The sequence below is a fragment of the Oncorhynchus gorbuscha genome, linkage group LG04, assembly GCF_021184085.1.
Source record: "Oncorhynchus gorbuscha isolate QuinsamMale2020 ecotype Even-year linkage group LG04, OgorEven_v1.0, whole genome shotgun sequence".
NCBI classification, from domain to species: domain Eukaryota; kingdom Metazoa; phylum Chordata; class Actinopteri; order Salmoniformes; family Salmonidae; genus Oncorhynchus; species Oncorhynchus gorbuscha.
Window position 1 is genome coordinate 41,774,827 of NC_060176.1, and position 21,415 is coordinate 41,796,241.

Genomic DNA, 21,415 nt, shown 5'->3' on the forward strand with positions numbered 1-21,415 from the left:
GGAGGCCGAGCAGTTGCCATACCAGGCAGTGATGGAACCAGTCAGGATGCTCTCGATGATGCACCTGTAGAACCTTTTGAGGATCTGGGGAACCATGCCAAATCTTTTCAGTCTCCTGAGGTGAAATAGGCTTTGTCGTGCCCTCGTCTCAGTATATCTCTCTTCGTGCAGCTCAATATTTTCTGAAGAAACAAACATATCAAAGATGTACGAGAGATGTATGAGAGAAAATGCCATTATATCCTATCAAGAATACATTTTCACAAGCAGTAAACCTCATCCATTTGTGATGCCTTTGATTCATGGTTTAGTATTGTTTGAGTCTGTGTACTGTGATCATACTGTATTGCACACACTATACTACATTTCCCATAATGGACTAATATTGCGCATGCTGACTCGTCGATACGTGATGACGCAATTTCTGTCTTGTTGGAACTGCAAGGTGATTTCATCAGGAAGAGAGTAGTCATACTTGAGAGTGTACTCTACATACAGTAACGGCGAATAGAAAACGAAAATAGCTTCACTGATTCACTCGAATGCTATTGCAACTTGTCAGGCAGTATACTGAGAAAGGTAAGTATATTTGAGACATGATAAATGAATGCTATTTATTTTATTAATAAACGAACACATACAACAACGACCACGCCCTCAGCAATATTTGCACAGATGAATCTGTCGTGATGGCACATTATTAACGTTATAACGTAAGATGCTGTCAGTTTAAACATGTGTAAAGCCGTGGTGTGCAGTTTATGACCATCGATTCTTTATATTTTATGGAAATGCTATGTTCAGTTATTTGTCAAATTTGGTAGGTCATGGAACATGCATTGGCTGGTCAACTATGCAGTTGTGTTGCGTATGGCAAGCAAACTCTTGATTAGCTAACTAACTAGCCTAACGTTACCTACTAACCCTTGTGTCTGCACTGTCAGTACATTATGTTTCTATGCTAACAATGCTCTTTCTTGTAGTTAACGAAAGCTAGATAAACTAGGCCGGCAACAATGTATCTGGCTAACGTTACCAAGCTAGCTTGCTAACTAACCATCGGCCTACTGAGCACAAACTGGTTTACATTTATTTGTGAGCTAGATTTTTCGCAGCAGCAGTTCATATCAAATGTGAGTACTTCATCCAGATTTGAAGTGCAATATTATCACGAACATTTTATGCCGCGTTCATGTACTAGTCTGAATTAGGAAACTCGGAAATCTCCGACTTCCTAACTGGTTGTATTTATTCGCCTTCCGCGTTCAACGAATCAGCAAATCGGACCTTTTCGAGTTTCTTAGTTCCGACTTGCATATGAACGCGGCAGGTAGACTTTCTTGTTTTGTTGCTTCTCATGTGACAAAGGGGGAAGTGGGCGGGGCGATGTATAAGAATGAGGTCATTGATGGGAGCGCGCAGCTGTATACTGGGTGGGTGCTGCCGAACACTAGTGACTGGTGTCAATTCTCACTTTAGTCTCTCTCCAGAATTTCTCATGTCCAGAATTAACATGTTAGAGAATTTAAAATGAAACATACAATTATTGGGTAGGATATTCCTATATATTTGCCTTTTTATTTGAACAAGAATGAGTTCAGTCAAAATTATCTTATCACACATCATTGAACTGAACCTGCCCCCAAACCAAAGTCTTATATTCCCTGATTGTAATGGTGACATTGCTGATTCTGTTTTCCCAGATGTCAGTCACTGAGGATCTTCCTGATATGGATGGAGTGGATCTTCTGGGGATCCTGTGCCAGTATGGAGAGACTGGAGCCGACGATCCCTTTTTCACAGATGGGAATGGGCTAGAAAACTGGCTCGCCGAGCAAGATGTATGTCTCCCACTTAGGAATAACACTGTTTTATATTTGCTAACCAATAGGCTAATAGAGTTTTGTAATTGTCAGGGAACTAACCATTAACCTAGTAAAGCAGAATAATTTATATAGTTTTACATCAATAATGTGATAAACTTCCTTATAGTGCTGAGCGATTAACTGAAATATCAGTTGTTTTTTAGATTTTTTTTAACAACTAACTGTACCGACGTTGGTTCAATATTTTTAATTCTATTTTGTTTTTGTTTGGTGAGCTCGATATGCAGTTCCTGTAGAGATAAATCAGATGAAGCCTGAACTGTGCGATGTAGTAGTTGTCGCTTCCAGCAGGCCAATATTCTACATAGTTTAGTGCAGAAAGTGTAGTAATTAACTACAATAACCATAACCATTGCGCGCCTGCTTAAACTTGTCCGGTCTGAACGGAGCAGACACGGAGACTGAGAGAACGTGTGATCGACAGGGATATAAAGCAGTTGCTTCATGAGCATGAAAATACATTATCTAAGTAATTGATAGTTAGTATTCAGAAGTCATATTTATTTTGATCTACTAAAATAGTGATTTTGTCAGACAGCATAGGCAGCAGCGCTATAGAGATGAGATGATGACTTGGATATGAAATAATAGTAATTAAAAAATATTTTATTAATGTAAAGTAATTTGACTAAATGATGGATTCATGTGATAAGCAGTAATGGGCAACCACTACCATCATGGGACTTTTATGAATTATTTTATAAAGTCTTACAGCATTCAACCCACATAATGCAAAGTGCATTTAATATCTAAAAAAATATCAACATCGAAAACCCTGATTATCTTTTTATAATCGACCGAAACGACTTCGAAAAGCACTAATTGCTCAGCACTACTTCCTTACTTTAAAGCAGAATAACAATTTTTCACATTTTCTCTTTGTGGAATAAACAGTCATTGAATGGACACCAACATCCTGCTGTGTTTGTTGTAGATGCTGACAGGCATGGACACTGAGGACTTCCTGTCCAGCCTGCTGGAGGGAGAAGACAACATGGCTGCCTCGTGTGCTTCACACTCTCCACTGGGCAGCGACAGCGGCATCTCTGATGACAGCAGCACTGGGGGCGTAGTTGGACAGAACTTCCTGGCCTGTCCGAGCCCCCAGGGGAGTGACAGTGACACCGCACCCAGCCCAGGGTACTCCCAGCCAAGCCCGGGCTACTCCGACAGTCCCCTGATGGCCCTGGAGCTCCAAGCTGAGAGCCCTGAAGCCCTGGCTGTGCAAACGGACCACAGCTATTCTCTACTTCAGGGAGGAGACATGAATGCTCTACAGAGTGTGAGGGCTGAGAAGCCTGACATGGATGTCTTTATTGATCTGGGTAAATGTTGATCTAGACCTTTATACTTGTCTAGCAGGTTCATAGCTTTGGGTGGTATGAATAGTTGCATGAAATCAAATTGGCTCTTGACAATTCAACTAATTGGATAGTTTGTTGGTAGTTTGAGCGTCTACAGGCTAACTGTAGACTAACTTTAGGGTGGCTTTGCAAATGAAGAGGTTCCCAGGTGTGACCGTACACAACACACACACACACTAGCCCAGCTGGTCATGAATCGTGAATAATGTAGCACACCAGCCAATCAACTATTGTAATGGGGAATTTCCAGGTGAAACAAAAGGAGAGCCGTCGTTGATCAAATCTATCCGAAATCAACCTGGTTTATTACAAGTTGCAACAGGCAGGGAGACACCTCCAGAACAGAAGCAGAGAAAATGTCTAGCTGGCCTCTTGGAGACATGTCATTTTTAATTGTAATCAGACGGTACCAAGTGGTCTGTAAGCGCCAGCTGAGAGCCTTTTAGGAAGTCAAAATTGAATGCAGTAATGTTGTCAGCTGCTACAGAAACACAGTTTCACAGAATACAATAATAATCTGTCCTCGGTCCTTGTACCTCCAGTCTGGTGTCTATCCCTATCAACAGAACCTTACTTGAACAGAACACTGGAAATCATGTGTATTACAGAAAGCGAAAACTTAAATATGTTAAGTATTGTGTTCATCACTCTTAACTGAATATGAACTTTATTCATCTGAAATATTCCCATTAAAACTATAAAGATCAGTTAGACTCGCACCACCTAACTCCAGCTATCTCTTCTATGTTTTGGGGATTAAGTCTAGCAGATTTTGAGTCCAGTCACTAGACTCGTGTCCTTGGGCTAGAAGATTTCAAAAGAATAACCTAGTAAGGTGTGAGAACTTTACTGTTCATGTGAACAGAAAAAAATTAATATGTTGTGTTTTTGCGCTCTCCTGTTCATCAGACGACCTGGACAGTGAGGGGATGGAAGTGGAACAGATCTATTCCAGTGAAGAACTTCCCTGTTCTCTCGCCATAGAGGACTCTACACAGAACAACAAAGCTGATCTGGTAAGTTTCACATAATCAAATTAATATATTATAGACGAGGAAACGAGATGATCAAGTCTCGGAAGATGTCATCCGGAAAGGCTGTTTTTGTTTTGTTGACGAAGAGGAGGCGAGGAGCCTTGCCCAATGTGGTACAAAAAACAATGGCAGTACATATCCTGTTGTATCGCATGTCTGTTTGCAGTAACTTCTTTGATGTAGTATCGCAAATGGAAGTGGCAGTTTCACCATTAAACTTATTGCCAAACTCATTGTTTTAGTAAGAATGGCATTGATTGTACATTATTTGAGTACACCAGGGTTCCCCAACCGACTGGCTGAATTTGGCCTGCGGGTGGTTTTATTTGCCCCCCCCCCCCCCCCCAATATGAACAATTATTTAAAACTGTAACAACACCAGGAAATTGTATCAAAGTTATTTTAATTTTGAAAATCTGTTTCCAAGTATTCCCACGCATAACAGAGAGATTGTATACAAATGTAAGCATGGTTTGAAATGTTTTAGTCAAATATCTGTTTGGCCTTGTGGTCAATTTGCAGTCTCAATCATTCAAATATATTTATAAAGCCCTTTTTACATCGGCAGATGTCAGAAAGTGCTTAGTCAGAAACCCAGCCTAAAAACCCCAAACATCAAGCAAGCAATGCAGATGTAGAGAGAACAGTGGCTAAGAAACTTAGGAAGAAATCTAGAGGAACCAGGCACTGAGGGGTGGACAGTCCTCTTCTGGCTGTGCCGGATTCCGATTTTTACAAGAGTACATGACCATTAAGGCCAGAGTGTTCAAATGTTCATAGATGACCAGCAGGGTCAAATAATAAGATAATGTGTGCGAACATTTTGTTAATGTACTCCAGGGATCATTAACTAGTAGATTCAGCAAATGATTTGTAATTATGTTCTGGCCCCCTGACCAGCCGCTCGAGAACATAATCGGCCCGCGGCTGCTAGTTATTATCCCTGGAGGACATGAACAAAATGTAATCTCACAAGACATAATCTTTGTGGCAAAGTGGTGTACGTGAGGCCTTGAGCAGATCTTCAGCACATCTCATTGAAAAAATAAAAATGTTTTTCTTCCCTTTAGTTCCAGTTCAAGGAGATTGTTCTGACTGATGAGGAAAGGAGACTTCTCACTAAGGAAGGAGCGACCATACCGTCCTGCATGCCTCTTACTAAGGTCATTTTCTCCATTGATTTATTACAAATACTTGTTGACGCGCTGGAGACCAAACTAGAAACCATTGCAAACATTGATCTAATTGGCATTCAGGGAGCACCCCTTAAAACATGACAGCCAGGGAGGGTGTGACACAATCTACCCAATTTGTTGCTACTTTAGAGTGTTGAGCTTGCTATTATGAAGGCAAAATCTATCACATGAGGCTGGTGGGAGGAGCCATAGGAGGATGGGCTCATTGTAATGGCTGAAATGGAATAAATGGAATGGTATCAAACATATGGAAACACGTTTGACTCTATTCCATTACAATGAGCCCATTCTCACCAGCCTCCTCTAATCTATGTTTCATATTTGGCCAGCGGGCAGAAAATGTCTATTAAATAATAGACATCTCTCCTGCACGCACGTTTGACTACAGCGTAATTATTTGTTGACCCTTTTTCAAAATGAGAAAGAAAAAAATCAATAAAACCCTGCAGAATCACTTCCAATCAAACCAAATGAGAAACCGTCCCAGATGGCTTGTTTGCCTCCAGCAGTGTGACGGCAGACGTCTCCTCAGCACTGTGTACTATCCGCTCAATCATGTCAAGCATGTGATGGCTAACCATTCCTCCTCTGTCTTTGTCGCAGGCGGAGGAGAGGACCCTGAAGAGGGTGAGGAGGAAAATCCGCAACAAGCAGTCGGCCCAGGAGAGTAGGAAGAAGAAGAAGGTGTACGTGGACGGCCTGGAGAACAGGTGAGAGAACGAATGGCGGGATCTCTGAAAATGAATTGAAAGCCAGCACACACTACTAATAAAGTATTAGTCATCGCATGATTGATTTCACCATTTCACTTCACCAATGTTTAGCCTGTTATGTCTTCGTCGGGTCAAAAGGTGTTTGTGTGTCTGTGTTAAGTAGAGTTTGATTGGTTGATTGACTGAGTCATTGCTGATTGGTGCCTAGGGTTTCCATCTGCACCGCTCACAACCAGGAGCTGCAGAAGAAGGTCCAACAACTGCAGAAACAAAACATGTAAGACACCACTGCTGTTATCATGATTATGGAATGAATGTTGTTATGATGAGTATCAGAGAATGAACGTTGGGTATTATTATTCTCCCCTGTCTAGGTCTCTGATAGAGCAGCTAAGGAAATTGCAGTCCATGATGAAGATGTCAACCATGAAGACAACCACCACCAGCACCTGTGTCATGGTAAGAGGACTAATACAGAGTAGATCTAGTAGCAAAACTAGTACTGAAGGACTCCCACATACAAGTTTACGTCTGCAGATGTATCTTGTTGACATTTTGGTTGTCAACCTTTTTCAAATTGAAGTTAAACTTTAACATGGTGGGTGCTATATCCTGCTCTTTCAGGTTGCCAGCTCAGCCTGTGTTGACATTTTTATAGCTTCAACTGTTTGGGACATGATAGCCCGACCCTGATTGAGGCTTGCTTGTGGTTTCATATGGTGCTCAAGGAGTGCCTGCCTGTACTGTACTAGTGTATTTTATGTAGGTGTTCTATTGAGGCCAACACAACTTTGACTACCCATTATTTTGTCCCACTGCCAAACAATTGTATGCTGGAAACATAAACCAACAAGTGCTTCCGCTTCGGTTAACAAAAGACGAGTGCTGCTTGGTTCTGTAATGATGAGAATTATATTTCTTATACAAAACAAGGTTACTTTAGCATAGAAAAACAAATTGAATGTTTTTTTTAAAATTACACAGTAAAATACTTTTTGCGTTCATCTTTGTTGACCGATGTACCTCATCTACTGGGTTTGTAAATCTGGTTCGCACACACCACATTTTTAACAACTTTCTTATGCTTTTTTTCCTTCTCTGCTCAGGTGTTCCTGCTGTCTTTCTGCCTCATCATCTTCCCCTCTGTCAACCCGTTTGGCCGCAGCCCTGGACAGAAGGAGATATACACCCCCTCTTCCGGTAAAGTCAGGAGAGAAGTGTCGTCTGAAATGCTAAGGCTATGTCTAAACTATGAATAACATGTTCTTCTGTTGAAAACAACATTCATTTAGAGTACAAAGAATAGCTATGTATACAACAATAAATCACATCTAAAATTGTTCACAAATATTTCCTGTCTCTTCCCGTTAAGGTGCTGTATGAAACATTGTGTAAGAATGCAGAATATGTTAACAAGCCTTTTCCCTTTGAACTGTAGTTGTGTCCAGGACCTTGCGTTCTGTGGCTGTTGATGACACCCCAGACCCCTTGCCCCTGGCTTACTCTGAGCCTGTGGAGGAAACTGACAGCGCTGAGCCGCCCCCTCTCAGCCTCCTCCTAGTGGCCAAGGTAGAGAACCCCAAGGCAATGTTCACTGGAGGCCAGAACCACACACCGGACTACCAGAAGGTGGAGCAGTCGGAAACGGAGAGCGGAGTCAACAGCAACTCGTCTGCAGACTTCCCCAAACCAGGTCAAAACGAGCTGAAGCCGGGGGCTGGGCCCGGGGGCCTGCAGGAGGGATCCAGAGATCCAGTGGGAACGCCTGTGGCCTACGAGGTTCCAGGGACCAAGGAAAACTGGATCGACAGGAAGCCAACGTCCATCATTATACAGCAACACCGCTCGGATGAGATGTAGACAGATAAGAGCCAGATTTGAATCAACTAACAGAGGGAGGAAGCGGGCTAGGATGAAGGGGGCGAATCAAAGGTTTCAGTTGTTATTGATAATGTTGATTGAAACCCGGTGGGAAAAGGGTAGTAGATGTTCTGTTATGACAGTAACCCTCTATCTGTTCCTCCTTCTCCTGGTGATACTACTGTTCCTCTTTGAGCACTTTGTTCTGATGTTCCGTTCCAGTGGTAGAATGGACTACTGAGATTTCCATTGTTATGCGTTAGCCTCTCATCGGGAGGGGGGGGGGGGTAAAGTACACTATGAAAGGGAATAGTCATCTGTTGAAATCGCTTGACTGCTGAAGACTTTAAAACACGTTCTCTCTTGAAAAACAAAATGATTAGTTCTTGCCATCTGTGTTTTCGTGTCTCCAACAGGTCTAGTTGCTAAGCACTTTGCTAGCGAATGACCAATTCCTTCCATAGCGCATGTCTAGTCCTCTGCTTGTTTACTTTGCACATTCAGCATCCATAGTGTAAATGTATACTCATGATGCTAGCTTAGTGGTTGATCTGTCTGTATACTCTGCTTTAGACATTGCAGGACATTTGGCCATTTGGGTTTTGTGGACATCTCTTGGTATTTTCCTTGTAACAAGGGTTTTCATGCTTTCTTTTGTGTTTTCTTTGTTTTGCTTTTAGCTTGTTGACAAATGTAAACGACTGAAAATGGGAGTGCTCTGGAATTAGTCCCCATTTTCCAGTGCCAGTGACGGAACAGTGACTAGTTTTGACCTTTTTAGGTAGGAGCTGTTTGAGTCCTTTATCGCCACCCGTGGTAGTCCTCTGGACCTACAGTATGTTTACCCGTGTAAACCTCTGGACATCTTTTTATTAAGTGTATGTCATATGGAGAGGTGAACATTTTTTTTATTTTTTAATCTATTAGCTATGTTAATTCAGTGTTGCAGTATAACTATACTCAAGTGTAATGACCTGTCAGTTCATTCAGTGAGGCATTTTTGTTGTCTTTTTTTCTTTTTCTTCAGTTCAGTGAATTATAAAATCTAAATGGTATTGGAACTCTTTGTTATTTTTGATAAGTCAAAGAAGAGATTTAGATGTAGATTAATCATGTTGAAAAGAAGCACTGATATGCCATAGTCCGAAATTGGAATGTAAATAGGCTGGAATGATTGTAATGTTCATTTTTAACAATTAATGTATGACATTAAACTTCACTATTAAAAGTCCCTTTTAAAAATAAAAAAAATGTTTTTATTAAGGATTGTCATGAGTTTGGTGCTACTGTCCATGGTGCTCAAATATTGCTTACAATGTGTGCTGTTTCTTTGTGCAGAAATTGGTGTTACCACAGTTTGTTAGATCTAGCTATATGTTTTTCTGGGGATTTTCCCAAGGTCTAGTTCATAGGTTGGCAACCTTGTTCCTGAAGTGTTGCACTTAGGCCAGTGATGGACTAAATTCATCACACCTGGTCTTCCAAATCGGTTAAATCAAAAACAAGAAATGGTTTAGTTGTGTAAACCATGTTTTGCTCAAGTTTAGTTGGCAATCTTCAATATTAAAATGCTCATGGAAATGGTTTCTTCGTTTTGAAGTCAATTACTTGAGGTATGAGGTTATTTCCATCTCATGAGATAGGTTTGTTAAAATATCGGCTACATTATTGGGTCATCATGGAAATGTTATGAAAGTCATGGCCACTGCAAGCTATAGAAGCTGAGCAAGATGCTCATTTGGTATCATCTATCAAAATGGTAGAGGTAGAGGCTTCTCAGCCCACCCAGTCCGCAGCAGCACAAGCCTGCGTGGAGGCAGGAGGAGACACCCGGGCTGCAAAGCTCAATGTCAAATGTCTTCTAAATAAATTAGGGTTTTTAACTAACATTGACGACTTCCTCTTATAAGTTGGTTAAGTTTTTGTTTTAGTAAATAGGGAATTGACAGCCATTGGGCCTAATAGTTAGACATTCAATTCCACCTCCAACAGTCCTCTCTGCATACTACAATTACACACAATTTTTGAATAGTATAAATGTGTTCAGACATCTGCAAATTGTTAGCCTGAGTGCCAGTCTGTGCTATCATGCCAAAAAAATCCCTGTCACTCATTGTAATACCAAAATTGAACAAGTTTTAGTGCACTTTGACTGTAGAGTGCAAGAGCACAAACAGATCTGGGGCCACGCTAGCAGATCTGGGGCCAGGCTAGCAGATCTGGGGCCAGGCTAGCAGATCTGGGCCCCTCATTTTAAACAATTGTACTTCACATGTTTTAAAGATGGGATGCATGTAGAAAGGGATGGAGTGAAGAAGAAGGTATGTTGATAGATGCTGGAATATTTGAGTGGATGGAAGGATGAGAGGAGGTTGGAGGGGTGGATGGAAGTATAGGATAGTGTGTGATAGCATCATTGATTCATCCCTTACAACAGAAGAGTGAATAACAGCACATGATCACCACCTTCTATAAGGAATAAATGACTCATAATAGAGTCATCATGAGTCATTGTTATTCAACAACTCTATGTCTGGCAATGTAGGGTAAAGGTCATTCTCATTTACTACCACCGGGTGGCGACTTCTGCACAGTTTTGTAAGAGCTCTGCTACCCGATTGGAGCCTGACAGCCCTGACATATGAGGGTTAGGGCCTGGTAGGGCCAGTTTATTTCATCAATAACTAGGCTACAGGCAGGGCTCGGGTATCATTAAATTGATCGCTAACATTTTGTAGTTGAGCCATTTGCTTGTGCTTTGCTGTGTAGTACAGTGATATCTGACTAAGAGCATAACATGGTGTCAGAAGCACTTAAACCTCGTCAAATATACAACAGGAGAGATTATTTCACAGAAAATAATAATGTTCCTTGAGTTTTGTCAGAGTTTAGGGTGACGAAAAGTAGCTGACAGCTAACTGCCGTCTCATGTCTCTTCATTGAGCAGAGCAGCCCAAGCAGAGCCTGTTGCTATGGAAACTCACAGACTCAGAGCAGCCATGAGCAGAGTGCATGCAGAGTGAGTTGTGCGCAGGGAGCGAGTGACAGACAGATCGGAGCAGTTTATGGATATACTCACGGAGGAAGTTATTTCTGATTTAGAGCGTCTGGCAGGGCAGGGCCAGGCCTTAAATTTGGCAGAAGCAATCCGGTCTTGGTAGGGTAGGGCCTTAACGTCACGGGCATGGGTAGGGCTTAAAATTCACGCCCGTGTAGGGCTCAACTGTTTTAGCCATCCTTTGACTAAGGGGCAACACTGTTTTAAATTATGCCTGCCTATGTAGGCCTATTGTAGGCCCGTATCAGATCTAGTAATAGTCACTGTATTATAACAAGTTTCACAATCATATGTATTATCTAACTTTCTATTGTTAGTCCTAGTAGAGTGAAGTACCTATAGGATTGGCCATGAATTGTATTCCAATTTCAGTGCTGAGTAGCCTAGGCCAGAGCTAATAGTTCATGAGATGGCCTATCAAGTCGTTATTCATAGGCGACTCTGACAGATGAGTAAAAAGGGAGTGTGGGTAGCAGACAAATAGTTGATAACTGTTAATGAGCTAGTATGTCAAATCTTTCAACGAGCTGTCAGACGTATCAATCAAAACCATTCATCAGAATGATAAAAGAGTGAAAGGGCCAGCCCGCACCACTCCAAATCCCTGTTTATACCTGGTTCTAACATGCATCCTTTGTCCTGATTTTGTTTGCATTCTGATTTTGCCCACATGTCCAGACAGGTTTAGACAATTAAAAGACACATTGTGCAATTAAAAAAACACACTGTGGTCTGATTGTGATTAGATCTTGCCTGACCACCTTCACAGGTAGTTCGGCATGCATTGTGTCTGCATACCTTACAAGTAAAGACGGATATGGACAGTGAAACCATTTAAATAATCATTATCCACCTTCTAAAATCATTGACGGGTGGCACAATTGACTTATGGCATCAATAGGTGTCTTAAAATAAATAAATAAATATTATTTTGTAAGAAAAGCTGTCAAATAATTTGCATACAGGGAGGGACCAGGATGTGGGTCACAATGTGGTCACAATGTTGGGCACAGTGTACGGATAAGAGACACATTTTAGTACCATGTGCACATATTTCTGAAAATGTGGGCACAATCAGAATGTGGACAAGATAAGAACAAAGGAAGCATGTTTAGAACCAGGTAAGAACGAGGCTTTAGTGAGCACGTGCATCTGTCCGCAGCTGTTGCAGTAGCTGTTGCAGTTACACACACACCCTGACCCCCCCCCCCCCGGCCCCACTTCGCCCCGGCCTCACTCTCATCCTGAAAGAACAGGAGGCAGGTGGGGCACGCGCCATTATTCTGACAGCGGCTGTTGTCTTGGCGATAAATCGCCACGCGCCAAGACGGGCAATTATGTTCTTGCGCCTCAGATGCAAAACACTGGCGTGTGCCGCGTGCAGGCTGTTCTCTTCCGCTTGTCATTTCTCCGTAAAAAAAAAAAACGTCTTTCACTTGGCTGCTCAGATACGTATTGGAACCAATAACACATTTGGGAAAATAGATAAGGCACACATTTTATGTTTAACGTTGCTGCAAGTAGCCCAGATACCAAAAGCCTTTACAACTTTTGGTATTGGATCAATTGCAAACCAATAAGGCATTATTACCTATCAATACTAAACAGCCCTAAAGAAACGAATTATGCATGACCTCCATTTTGTCTTATAAGAGACAATACAATGTAGGCTTGACATGCCCAGTGAGTGCATGTCAATTTTAATACCGTAACTGAACAAAGAGTACAGGTTGGGTGCTTTATTCAGTTCTGCAAGTTTCATTCGTTTCAAGTCTGCGCCCCATAGCCTGTTTTCTGTGAGGTGTTTTCAAATTGATATAAAAGGGGAAATTTCAGTTTTGCACAGTGCTGATGTTGGATGTTGGCAGCGAGTCAAGGCAAAAGTCAATGAAGGTGGGGGGATTTCTTGTGATATTGTAATCCTGCCCCACGTGGGGTTGTCAACAAGCGCAACTGTAACACACAGGGACATTAGGCTCCGCACATACCCAAAGCCAATCACGACCGTCAGCGGGGGAAAACCACGCCTCTTGCCGAGAAACTCCGCTGACCTGCTATATAACAACTGCAACGCTGCGAGAGCCCAGAATAACGCAAGAGCTGCCGGTGAATTGTAAGCCTGTATCTATCTATCAATTATTGAACAAGCCCGATATACACTTGGATTATAATCATGACTCTGGAACTGGAAGAGATCCGTGGACAGGAGAGCGCACTCGATACCACCGATAGGTAAATAGCCTACACATTTTACAAACTAATGCAAACCTACTGCAGTTGGAACCTTTTGATACTGTGTTACTATGTAATGACAGTGTGCAGAGATTAATAATATATCTTTTTCTCTTCAGACTGCAAATTGCAGGCACAGCCCTGGAGGAGCTGTTGGTGTCTGCAAAGAAGCAGGACTATCTTACGGTGGGAGTCTACGAGTCTGCCAAAGTTATGAATGTGTAAGTACACTCCTAATTGTTTTTGTCATGCACTAAGTATTCATGCTCCGATGTATGGCGTAGTGTACAATTACAGAATAGGACCCGCTTCTAAACTGCCTCTCATGTTTATTTCAACAGTGACGCAGACAATGTGGCATTCTGCGTTCTGGCGACAGACGAGGAGTACGAATGCGACATCGCGCTCCAGATCCACTTCACCCTCATCCAGGCTTTCTGCTTCGACAACGACATCAACGTGGTGCGCGTAAACGATATCGAGCGCCTGGCTGACCTCGTGGGCACGGACGAAACTGGGGAACCCAAGGACGCACATTGCATTCTTGTCACGGTACGTCCTGGTCTACATGCTTGATCACGAGTCATCCAGTCAGCATGTTTTACCCACAGTTCCTGCTGATAGTGGCCGCCCTGAGCGCTGACAAAGCAATAAGCATGTCACTCATTCAATCTAATTCTAGATGTTATAGAGTAGCTGTCTATCTGATGTGTTTTGTCGTGATTCTAATTCCTGCTCCCTCTCTCGTCCTCACAGAGCCCTGGTGCTGAGTCGTGGAAAGACCCTGCTTTGGACAAACTGCATCTGTTCTGTGAGGAGAGCCGCAGTGTGTATGACTGGGTTCCCACCATCACCCTCCCTGAACGCTGAACAACTACACCCTCTGCATGCTTCATTTGACGATGATGAAGATGACGAAGAAAGCATCAAATCAATCGGAAACCTCAGGGTTTGAAGCCTGCCTGTCTATTGGAATATAAGGCTGTGGCTGTAACCAAGGACCCAGAGTGCAGTGTGGGAAGGCAGTGTGGTTCTGGATTACTCATGTGGACTGGCCCAGGTGTATGTGGACTGGGCCCATGTCATGTCATGAAATCCCAGATCAGGATAGGGACTTGAACTGGAATGAACTCTGAAGTACACAGAGACAGGTCATGACCCTATAGCTGCCAAGAGGTCAAGAGTTAGGGGTGAACTGAGGGGATGGTCAGAGAAAGAGAGAGGAGGAGGGAGGAGGAGGTGGACTTGTGAAAATGTGAAACATGGCTGGATGTGAGGTGGTTTTGTTGTAGCAGAAAGAGATGTGGAAGAAGACAGACTTCAAAAGGTTCTCAGAAGAGAAAGGAAAATATTGGACTTCATTTTTTAAGTTTTACAAAGACACTGGGGAGTGCTCGGATTGAAACTCAGAGACAATAACTTTCTTAAAATGATGCAAGCTGTTCTTATGGCCTACCACTGAATGAACTTGGCAAACATCAATTTGTTGGACTATGAATTGTATTGATTATTTTACTGCCATTCTGTTTGTTATGAAACTGTAAACCCATTTTACACAATTTCTTAATAAATGCTTTAAACTTTACCCAAGTTCTATGCTGTGATTTGAAAAAAAATGATATTGTTCTGTGCAGCAATCTCCAGTGATGCGCAGTTTGCACTCACTTGACCCTGTCTCTGATGGAGTGGAATCTGATAGGATGAACCTGCTGCAGAGTGGCATCTGATTGGACAGAGATAGGTGAGGCAGGAAGTGTGGCATAAAGAACCTCAAGGGGGGGGGTGCGGGGGTTGACGGAGAGAGTAAGAATAACTGGGTGACAGGTAGGAGGAGGTAGTTGCAACACCAGCGGTTCAGACACAAGCTTTTCCAGGCAGGCAAGCAGTGACCTTTCCTCACCCATAAACCAGCTGCTTACTGCAACAGCTTGCACAACTGCAGGAGCCAGCAACCAGGGCTGGGGGGGGGGCAGAGACGGGGGCGGGCTGGAGAAGAGGGGCTAGGAGCCTGTGCTTTAGAGGGCTCTCTTTGTCTCCAGAGCATGGCTTCTGCACTGTCAGCGAGGGGGCTGGTGGTGTGTGTGTAACCGGGGAAGTGTGCTAAACTGGATTTTCTTCATAAATCATGAAGTACAGTTGCACACATTTTGTTTCACTGAAGGGGATTTGCACGCTGTTTGGAAACAGCAATGCACGCTTGCACATCCTGAGTGACAGGTTTCCGAGATGCTATGGCTCTTGCGCACAAACACTATCGTAAAGCATTACACAAACCAAGGAAAGATTCAAACTTCTTCAAAAGGGAACGTGAGCACAGCTATTAGTAATTACCATGTGTATGCATGTGGTCTTTCCAGTAACACATGCATACCCACACGCCTTGACATGGCCTTGAAAGTCCGGGCTGGGGGCTGTGAGTTGGAAAGGGGCTCAGGCGGTCAGAGGAAAGGTGGATGTGGTGTAGCCCTAAGCTGACAGTCAACACGTCCACATCAAAGAGTCCGAGTTAAGGGGAACACACACACGCACACACTCTTCCTGTAAACACTCATCATGCTATTCTATGAGAAGAAGACCGCTAAACTGAGTTGAGATGAATAGAAGTCTAGTCAATAGGAATTCCCCCTGTCCATTAGTCACTGGACTAGAAGGCACTGGGCAGCCACTGCAATCCCTCCACTGTGTAGGAGTATTACTTGTACATTTGACTGCATTGGCCTCGAGCAATTTACAGAAAGTGCATTCAGTTAAAGGGGAGTGAAACAACTATTGACATTTCTTTGCTAGACTGAAAAGACAATATGTTTTGCAGTCAAAAATGATTTATGTTCATCTAAATAATCATGCTGTGTAAACCAATGACTGAAAGACATTCTCCCCCAAAATAACTCAGTGAGTCCATAAAACAAAGAAGTGTCTTAATGTGTTCATGTAAGCAGAATCGGACTATATTGCTGATGCTGGTTGTGTCTTGCTGTGCAGGTCCCTGTCTGATTAAAAAAACACTCTCCCTTGAAATAGTCTTGGCAACAAATTGCTCCCCAAAATGTGTTCTATCAAGACTATTTCCAGTGAATGTAGGGTTTTTCCTTCTTTCTTTTGCACCTTGCCCTGAAGCCAATAATTACTAAAGCCAAAAGTCTAGCACACCAGTCCTTGACTTTAGTCAACTTGTCTGAACTTTTAACACCATATAGAAATGCGCAGAAATAGCAGCTCCTTGACTGCTCACACTTGACCCATTTCTTTAAAAAAATAAATGAAAAGCACTATTTCAGTCATGCCCCAGATAAAATAAATCTCATATCTTGGAGAAATATAAATGTTGAATGTATGTTAGTTAAACATTGCCCCGGTCAGTAGCATTTAATTGGTAATTGTTGGATAGCTCCTTGCCTTAGTTTACATGGGGCCCTATACAATTGACTTTAACCCCCTAGAGTCGATTGACGCACCGGTGACGCACCATAACAACAACAAAAAACCTATCAAAATCAGTCAGCCAGAGATATCAGCTTTTGATTTTGTTGCATTGGATGCATCTCAATCCATCACGTCTGCCAATGTCGCACTTCTGCATCTGAGGTGAAAGGTGGCAGAGCTAGAGCGGGTGTTTGTCAGACTGTAAGACATCCCGAAAATCGGTCTTCTCACGTAAACGTCTGTAGCGTCCGAACGGTTTGGCTTGCAAGCTATTAATGACTCCTCTATGGAAAGGGGAGAGTCCTGTTTTGCTCTACGACCCCCACAAAGGAGACTTGTCTGAAGTCGGTACCATCGATGTGCCAACTTCTGTTTGGAGCATCCGAATCAACTTGGCTACAAACCAATGGGACCCCACTGTGGAAAGGGGAGATTCTCACGAACACCATGGTGTTCTCCATTTTGCTCTATTTTGCTCCCACAAGTGTCACAGGACACGTTTATTTGGGCTTTAGTAGTAATGGCCAAAATCAATATTCTATCAATTCATTTTAAATATATATTTTTGGGATTCCTAAAGTGGTCCTAAAATTCTAAATCAAATAGCTAAACAATCCATAGCATGACCATCTTAAAACAATTCCATGGTTGCCTATGGCCCCCCCTCCCCTAACTTTATAGACTCTAAAGAATATGAAATGTCAGATCCTAGGTCAATAAGCTACCTTCCTCGGAAATGAGATTGTATCTCAACAAGACTGACCTAAACCAATGTGAAATGAAGACAAAGGATCACTGCTACTGGATGTGTGGAGAAACTGCATGGAGTCTCTCTACACGAGTCGACCCAGTTTAACTTTGTACCCAGAACAAAAACAATGTGTCTGTTTACCCTCTCTTTACAGGTGCACTATGGGGCCAGTGAGGAGAGGGAAGAAGGTTATTCTGGTTTGAATATAGAGCTCCAGCTGGAAAACAGAAAGACATGCTGTGTTCGTGGTTTTACTAAACAGGTTCACCTCCTCGTGTTGCCTGATGTTCTCTTCCACTCGAAGCTCCCTGCAGCAACAGACCTCGTCAGAAAGCCTGTTTATACCTGCTCCTAAAGTCCTTTGTCCTGATCTTGTCCACATTCTGACTGAGACCACATTTATAGGCGTGTGTAGATGATTAAAAGACACATTGTGATCTGATTGTGATCGGATCTTCCTGACCACCTCTGGAGGTAGTCAGAAACGCATCGTGTCTGGATATCATACAAGTGTAGACAGATCTGGACAGTGAAACCATTTAAATCATCATTATCTAAAGGTCTAAAGTCATTGACAGGAGACGCCATTGACGTGGGGCATCAACATGTCTTAAAATAAATCAATATTATTTTGAAAGAATATCTGTTAAATCATTTGCAGGGAAGGACCAGGATATCTGGTGACAATGTGGACACAGTGTACGGATAAGAGACACATTTTACTACCATGTGTAAATGCAATGGCTACAATGTGGGCACGATTAGAATGTGGATAAGATCAAGATAAAGGACACATGTTAGCAACAGGTATAAACAAGGCTTAAGAGAGACATACTGACTGTCTATGCTGAGATCTGTGCTCAGATAGACAAAGAGGGAAAATGAAAGTGTGATCCAGAGAGAGAGAGAGAGAGAGAGAGTAAACCGGAGATGGAGAGTTTATCAGTTAGACGGCTAGCCCAGACACTGTTCTCCCTCCCCGTGTGGAAGCTTATCCTTAATTTCACCGGTCCCAATTCAAAAAAGTTCATTCTGCATGCTTTGGACATATAACAGGCTCCAGTTTAGTATTCAGAACAATCCCAAACCATTGCACACAACATGGGCCAACTGTAATACCGATATGTATGCCTGGTTAAGGATCAGCACCAGTTTTTCCCATGTGTGCTTCAGCCAACTTCACTGACTGCTGTTGTCATGCTATTCATGTGAGATCAGTTAGGCTAAAGTACACAGAGATCTGGGAGCAGGCAGGCAGGCAGGCAGGCAGGCAGGCAGGCAGGCAGGCAGGCAGGCAGGCAGGCAGGCAGGCAGGCAGGCAGGCAGGCAGGCAGGCAGGCAGACAGACAGACAGACAGACAGACAGACAGACAGACAGACAGACAGACAGACAGACAGACAGACAGACAGACAGACAGACAGACAGACAGACAGACAGACAGACAGACAGGCAGGCAGACAGACAGATAGGCAGGCAGGCAGGCAGGCAGAGACAGGCAGGCTAGAGGAACAGAGAGTTTCCCACTCCCTGCTCCTCCTTCCTGACACTAACCACAAACAGACAGATGACACCAAGCCAGCCAACGTGCCTCCAACTGTCCCCTGTCCCCTAGTTTAATGCCATGAGCTCATGCTCCATGCTGGCTGGGGCTGGTTATGTGCTGCTAATCTAAGCATGTGTCTCAAACTGGACTGAAGCTGCTTTACTCTGGTGCTTCTGCTTACTGACAGATCACTTATATGGGCTCTGGCCCGCCACACTGCTCCTTGTTTTGGATAAGGAATAATGATTTCCTGGTGTCACTGGTAACATGGTGGAGAGTTTTCTTCAGTGTCACTCTCTGGCTCTGGGGATAAGTAGAGGTAGAGGTGGATGGACCCAGCATACCTGGGTCGGGGGAGGTTATTAACAGGCAGCGATGAGTTCACCTCCACTGAAACTCTCTGTAGAGTGACTGACTGTAGCTAGCTCAGTGCCCTGTGATCAGCCACAGTAAGACAGCTGTCTCTGACCTGAAGGGAGGATGACCAAGATCAACAGTCACTCATTCACTTGACCATTAGTTAACAACCTCACTGTGGCCCCTGGGTAGGAGGACACATACTCCAGGTCTTTTGGTCTAGTGTTCATTAGTGGTCCCAAAACGGCGGTTCTGCAGTATTGTCTCCCAGCCCTGCAATAACGTACCTGATTTGCTAAGCAAAACCTGAAAATCCCCACGAGACTGTATGTCTATTGTCATGCTAATTTGGTTTAAATGCAAAATCCCACATTTGGCTTTGTTTAATCATGCAAGAACTGGTGTTCATTCTCAACTTGATGAAAATCATCAACGGGGATTTATTTAACATTGCATAGTCATTGCATCAGGGGCTTCTTCATATGGTCATCACGTTTTGGAATGGGTGAAACGTGTGATATTTCTGGTGAATCAACGCCTCGTCCCTATTTCCATGAAAACATGGAATGTAGACGTACTGTGTGTGTTGTCGTTGTACACCCCTTCCTTTAATAAGACCACCAACCCAAGTGTGCGTCAAACAATAACGTTTGTGGGGTAGCAAAATGCAAATGAGGAAAATATCAAACAGGCAAACTGATGTGGGACAGGCACACGGCATAACAACCTCAAACATCCTCGCAGGCAACTACTACGACCAGGCGTATCACATTTCAGGTTAGGGCATTTTACTCACTGAAACACAATAAAATGTGAAACGTTGAAGAGTGACATTTCATTAACTGAACCCAATCTAGTTTATGCAGGGTCTTAGGACATACAGTAAGACACATTCCCCTCCTGTTGATCAAATTAGGCTGAGGGTTCAGGCCTGTCCCCTTACGTAAGCCGACATGAGATCAGTGTAAATGAGAAAGGGCTCCTTAAATAGCCTAGGGAGGCCACACAGCCATGCCTGGCCTGCACCTCCTGGTATAGACACACAGCTTGGCAGCGGAAGTATGGAGAGGGGAGGGAAAACTGAGCAAAGACATGCATATAGTTTGAGATGAATGACGAGTGAAATGTTTGAACACGGAGTGGGATGGTGCCAACATGTAGTGGGAGCGAACAGTTCTGGTTTTAAAGGAGAAAGTGCTTTCTTTTCCCTCCACCCTCCAACTCTCCCCACATGCCATGCATTTTTGCCAGTTTATCGTGGATGCCAGTCTTGCACTGGCGAGGAAATGCTAAGTGTTTGCCCAGATATGGGGTGCAGTGCAGCCTCAACACTCAGAATGAAGCCTCACACATTACTGACATAGTTCAGCCTTGCCCATCAGGAACAAGTCTCTAGAAAATGCCAGGAATCCCCAGGCCCCAGCCACTCATAGCCTTTAGATGTAGGTTCTGGGGAGCGATGTCATATACGTATATACACTGCTCCAAAAAATAAAGGGAACACTTAAACAACACAATGTAACTCCAAGTCAATCACACTTCTGTGAAATCAAACTGTCCACTTAGGAAGCAACACTGATTGACAATAAATTTCACATGCTGTTGTGCAAATGGAATAGACAACAGGTGGAAATTATAGGCAATTAGCAAGACACCCCCAATAACGGAGTGGTTCTGCAGGTGGGGACCACGGACCACTTCTCAGTTCCTATGCTTCCTGGCTGATGTTTTGGTCACTTTTGAATGCTGGCGGTGCTTTCACTCTAGTGGTAGCATGAGACGGAGTCTACAACCCAAACAAGTGGCTCAGGTAGTGCAGCTCATCCAGGATGGCACATCAATGCGAAGGTTTGCTGTGTCTGTCAGCGTAGTGTCCAGAGCATGGAGGCGCTACCAGGAGACAGGCCAGTACATCAGGAGACGTGGAGGAGGCCGTAGGAGGGCAACAACCGAGCAGCAGGACCGCTACCTCCGCCTTTGTGCAAGGAGGAGCACTG

The 21,415-nt window shown here is 43.4% G+C and overlaps 2 protein-coding genes across 2 annotated transcripts; both read left to right on the plus strand.

The window, feature by feature from the left end:
- The first annotated feature begins 420 nt into the window (after window positions 1–420).
- Window positions 421–9,320, plus strand: creb3l3l (cAMP responsive element binding protein 3-like 3 like). The gene is made up of 10 exons (XM_046346812.1): window positions 421–579; window positions 1,704–1,841; window positions 2,821–3,211; window positions 4,160–4,266; window positions 5,355–5,447; window positions 6,084–6,190; window positions 6,402–6,470; window positions 6,568–6,652; window positions 7,300–7,393; window positions 7,632–9,320. The coding sequence occupies exons 2-10, from the start codon at window positions 1,704–1,706 to the stop codon at window positions 8,051–8,053; spliced, it is 1,506 nt and encodes a 501-aa protein (XP_046202768.1). The 5' UTR covers window positions 421–579; the 3' UTR covers window positions 8,054–9,320.
- A 3,872-nt stretch (window positions 9,321–13,192) lies between these two features.
- gadd45ga (growth arrest and DNA-damage-inducible, gamma a) lies at window positions 13,193–14,928 on the plus strand. The gene is made up of 4 exons (XM_046345193.1): window positions 13,193–13,343; window positions 13,463–13,564; window positions 13,685–13,895; window positions 14,100–14,928. Exons 1-4 carry the CDS (start codon window positions 13,285–13,287, stop codon window positions 14,211–14,213), a joined length of 486 nt encoding a protein of 161 aa, XP_046201149.1. The 5' UTR covers window positions 13,193–13,284; the 3' UTR covers window positions 14,214–14,928.
- Window positions 14,929–21,415: the final 6,487 nt, after the last annotated feature.

Bases quoted from the DNA above. Each gene is read 5' to 3' on its own strand.
- gadd45ga (XM_046345193.1), top strand. From the start codon at position 13,285: ATGACTCTGGAACTGGAAGAGATCCGTGGACAGGAGAGCGCACTCGAT. The intron at 13,344-13,462 runs GTAAATAGCCTA...TTTTCTCTTCAG, and splicing joins GCACTCGATACCACCGATAG to ACTGCAAATTGCAGGCACAG. The intron at 13,896-14,099 runs GTACGTCCTGGT...TCGTCCTCACAG, and splicing joins CACATTGCATTCTTGTCACG to AGCCCTGGTGCTGAGTCGTG.
- creb3l3l (XM_046346812.1), top strand. From the start codon at position 1,704: ATGTCAGTCACTGAGGATCTTCCTGATATGGATGGAGTGGATCTTCTG. The intron at 4,267-5,354 runs GTAAGTTTCACA...TCTTCCCTTTAG, and splicing joins AGAACAACAAAGCTGATCTG to TTCCAGTTCAAGGAGATTGT. The intron at 7,394-7,631 runs GTAAAGTCAGGA...TTTGAACTGTAG, and splicing joins GATATACACCCCCTCTTCCG to TTGTGTCCAGGACCTTGCGT.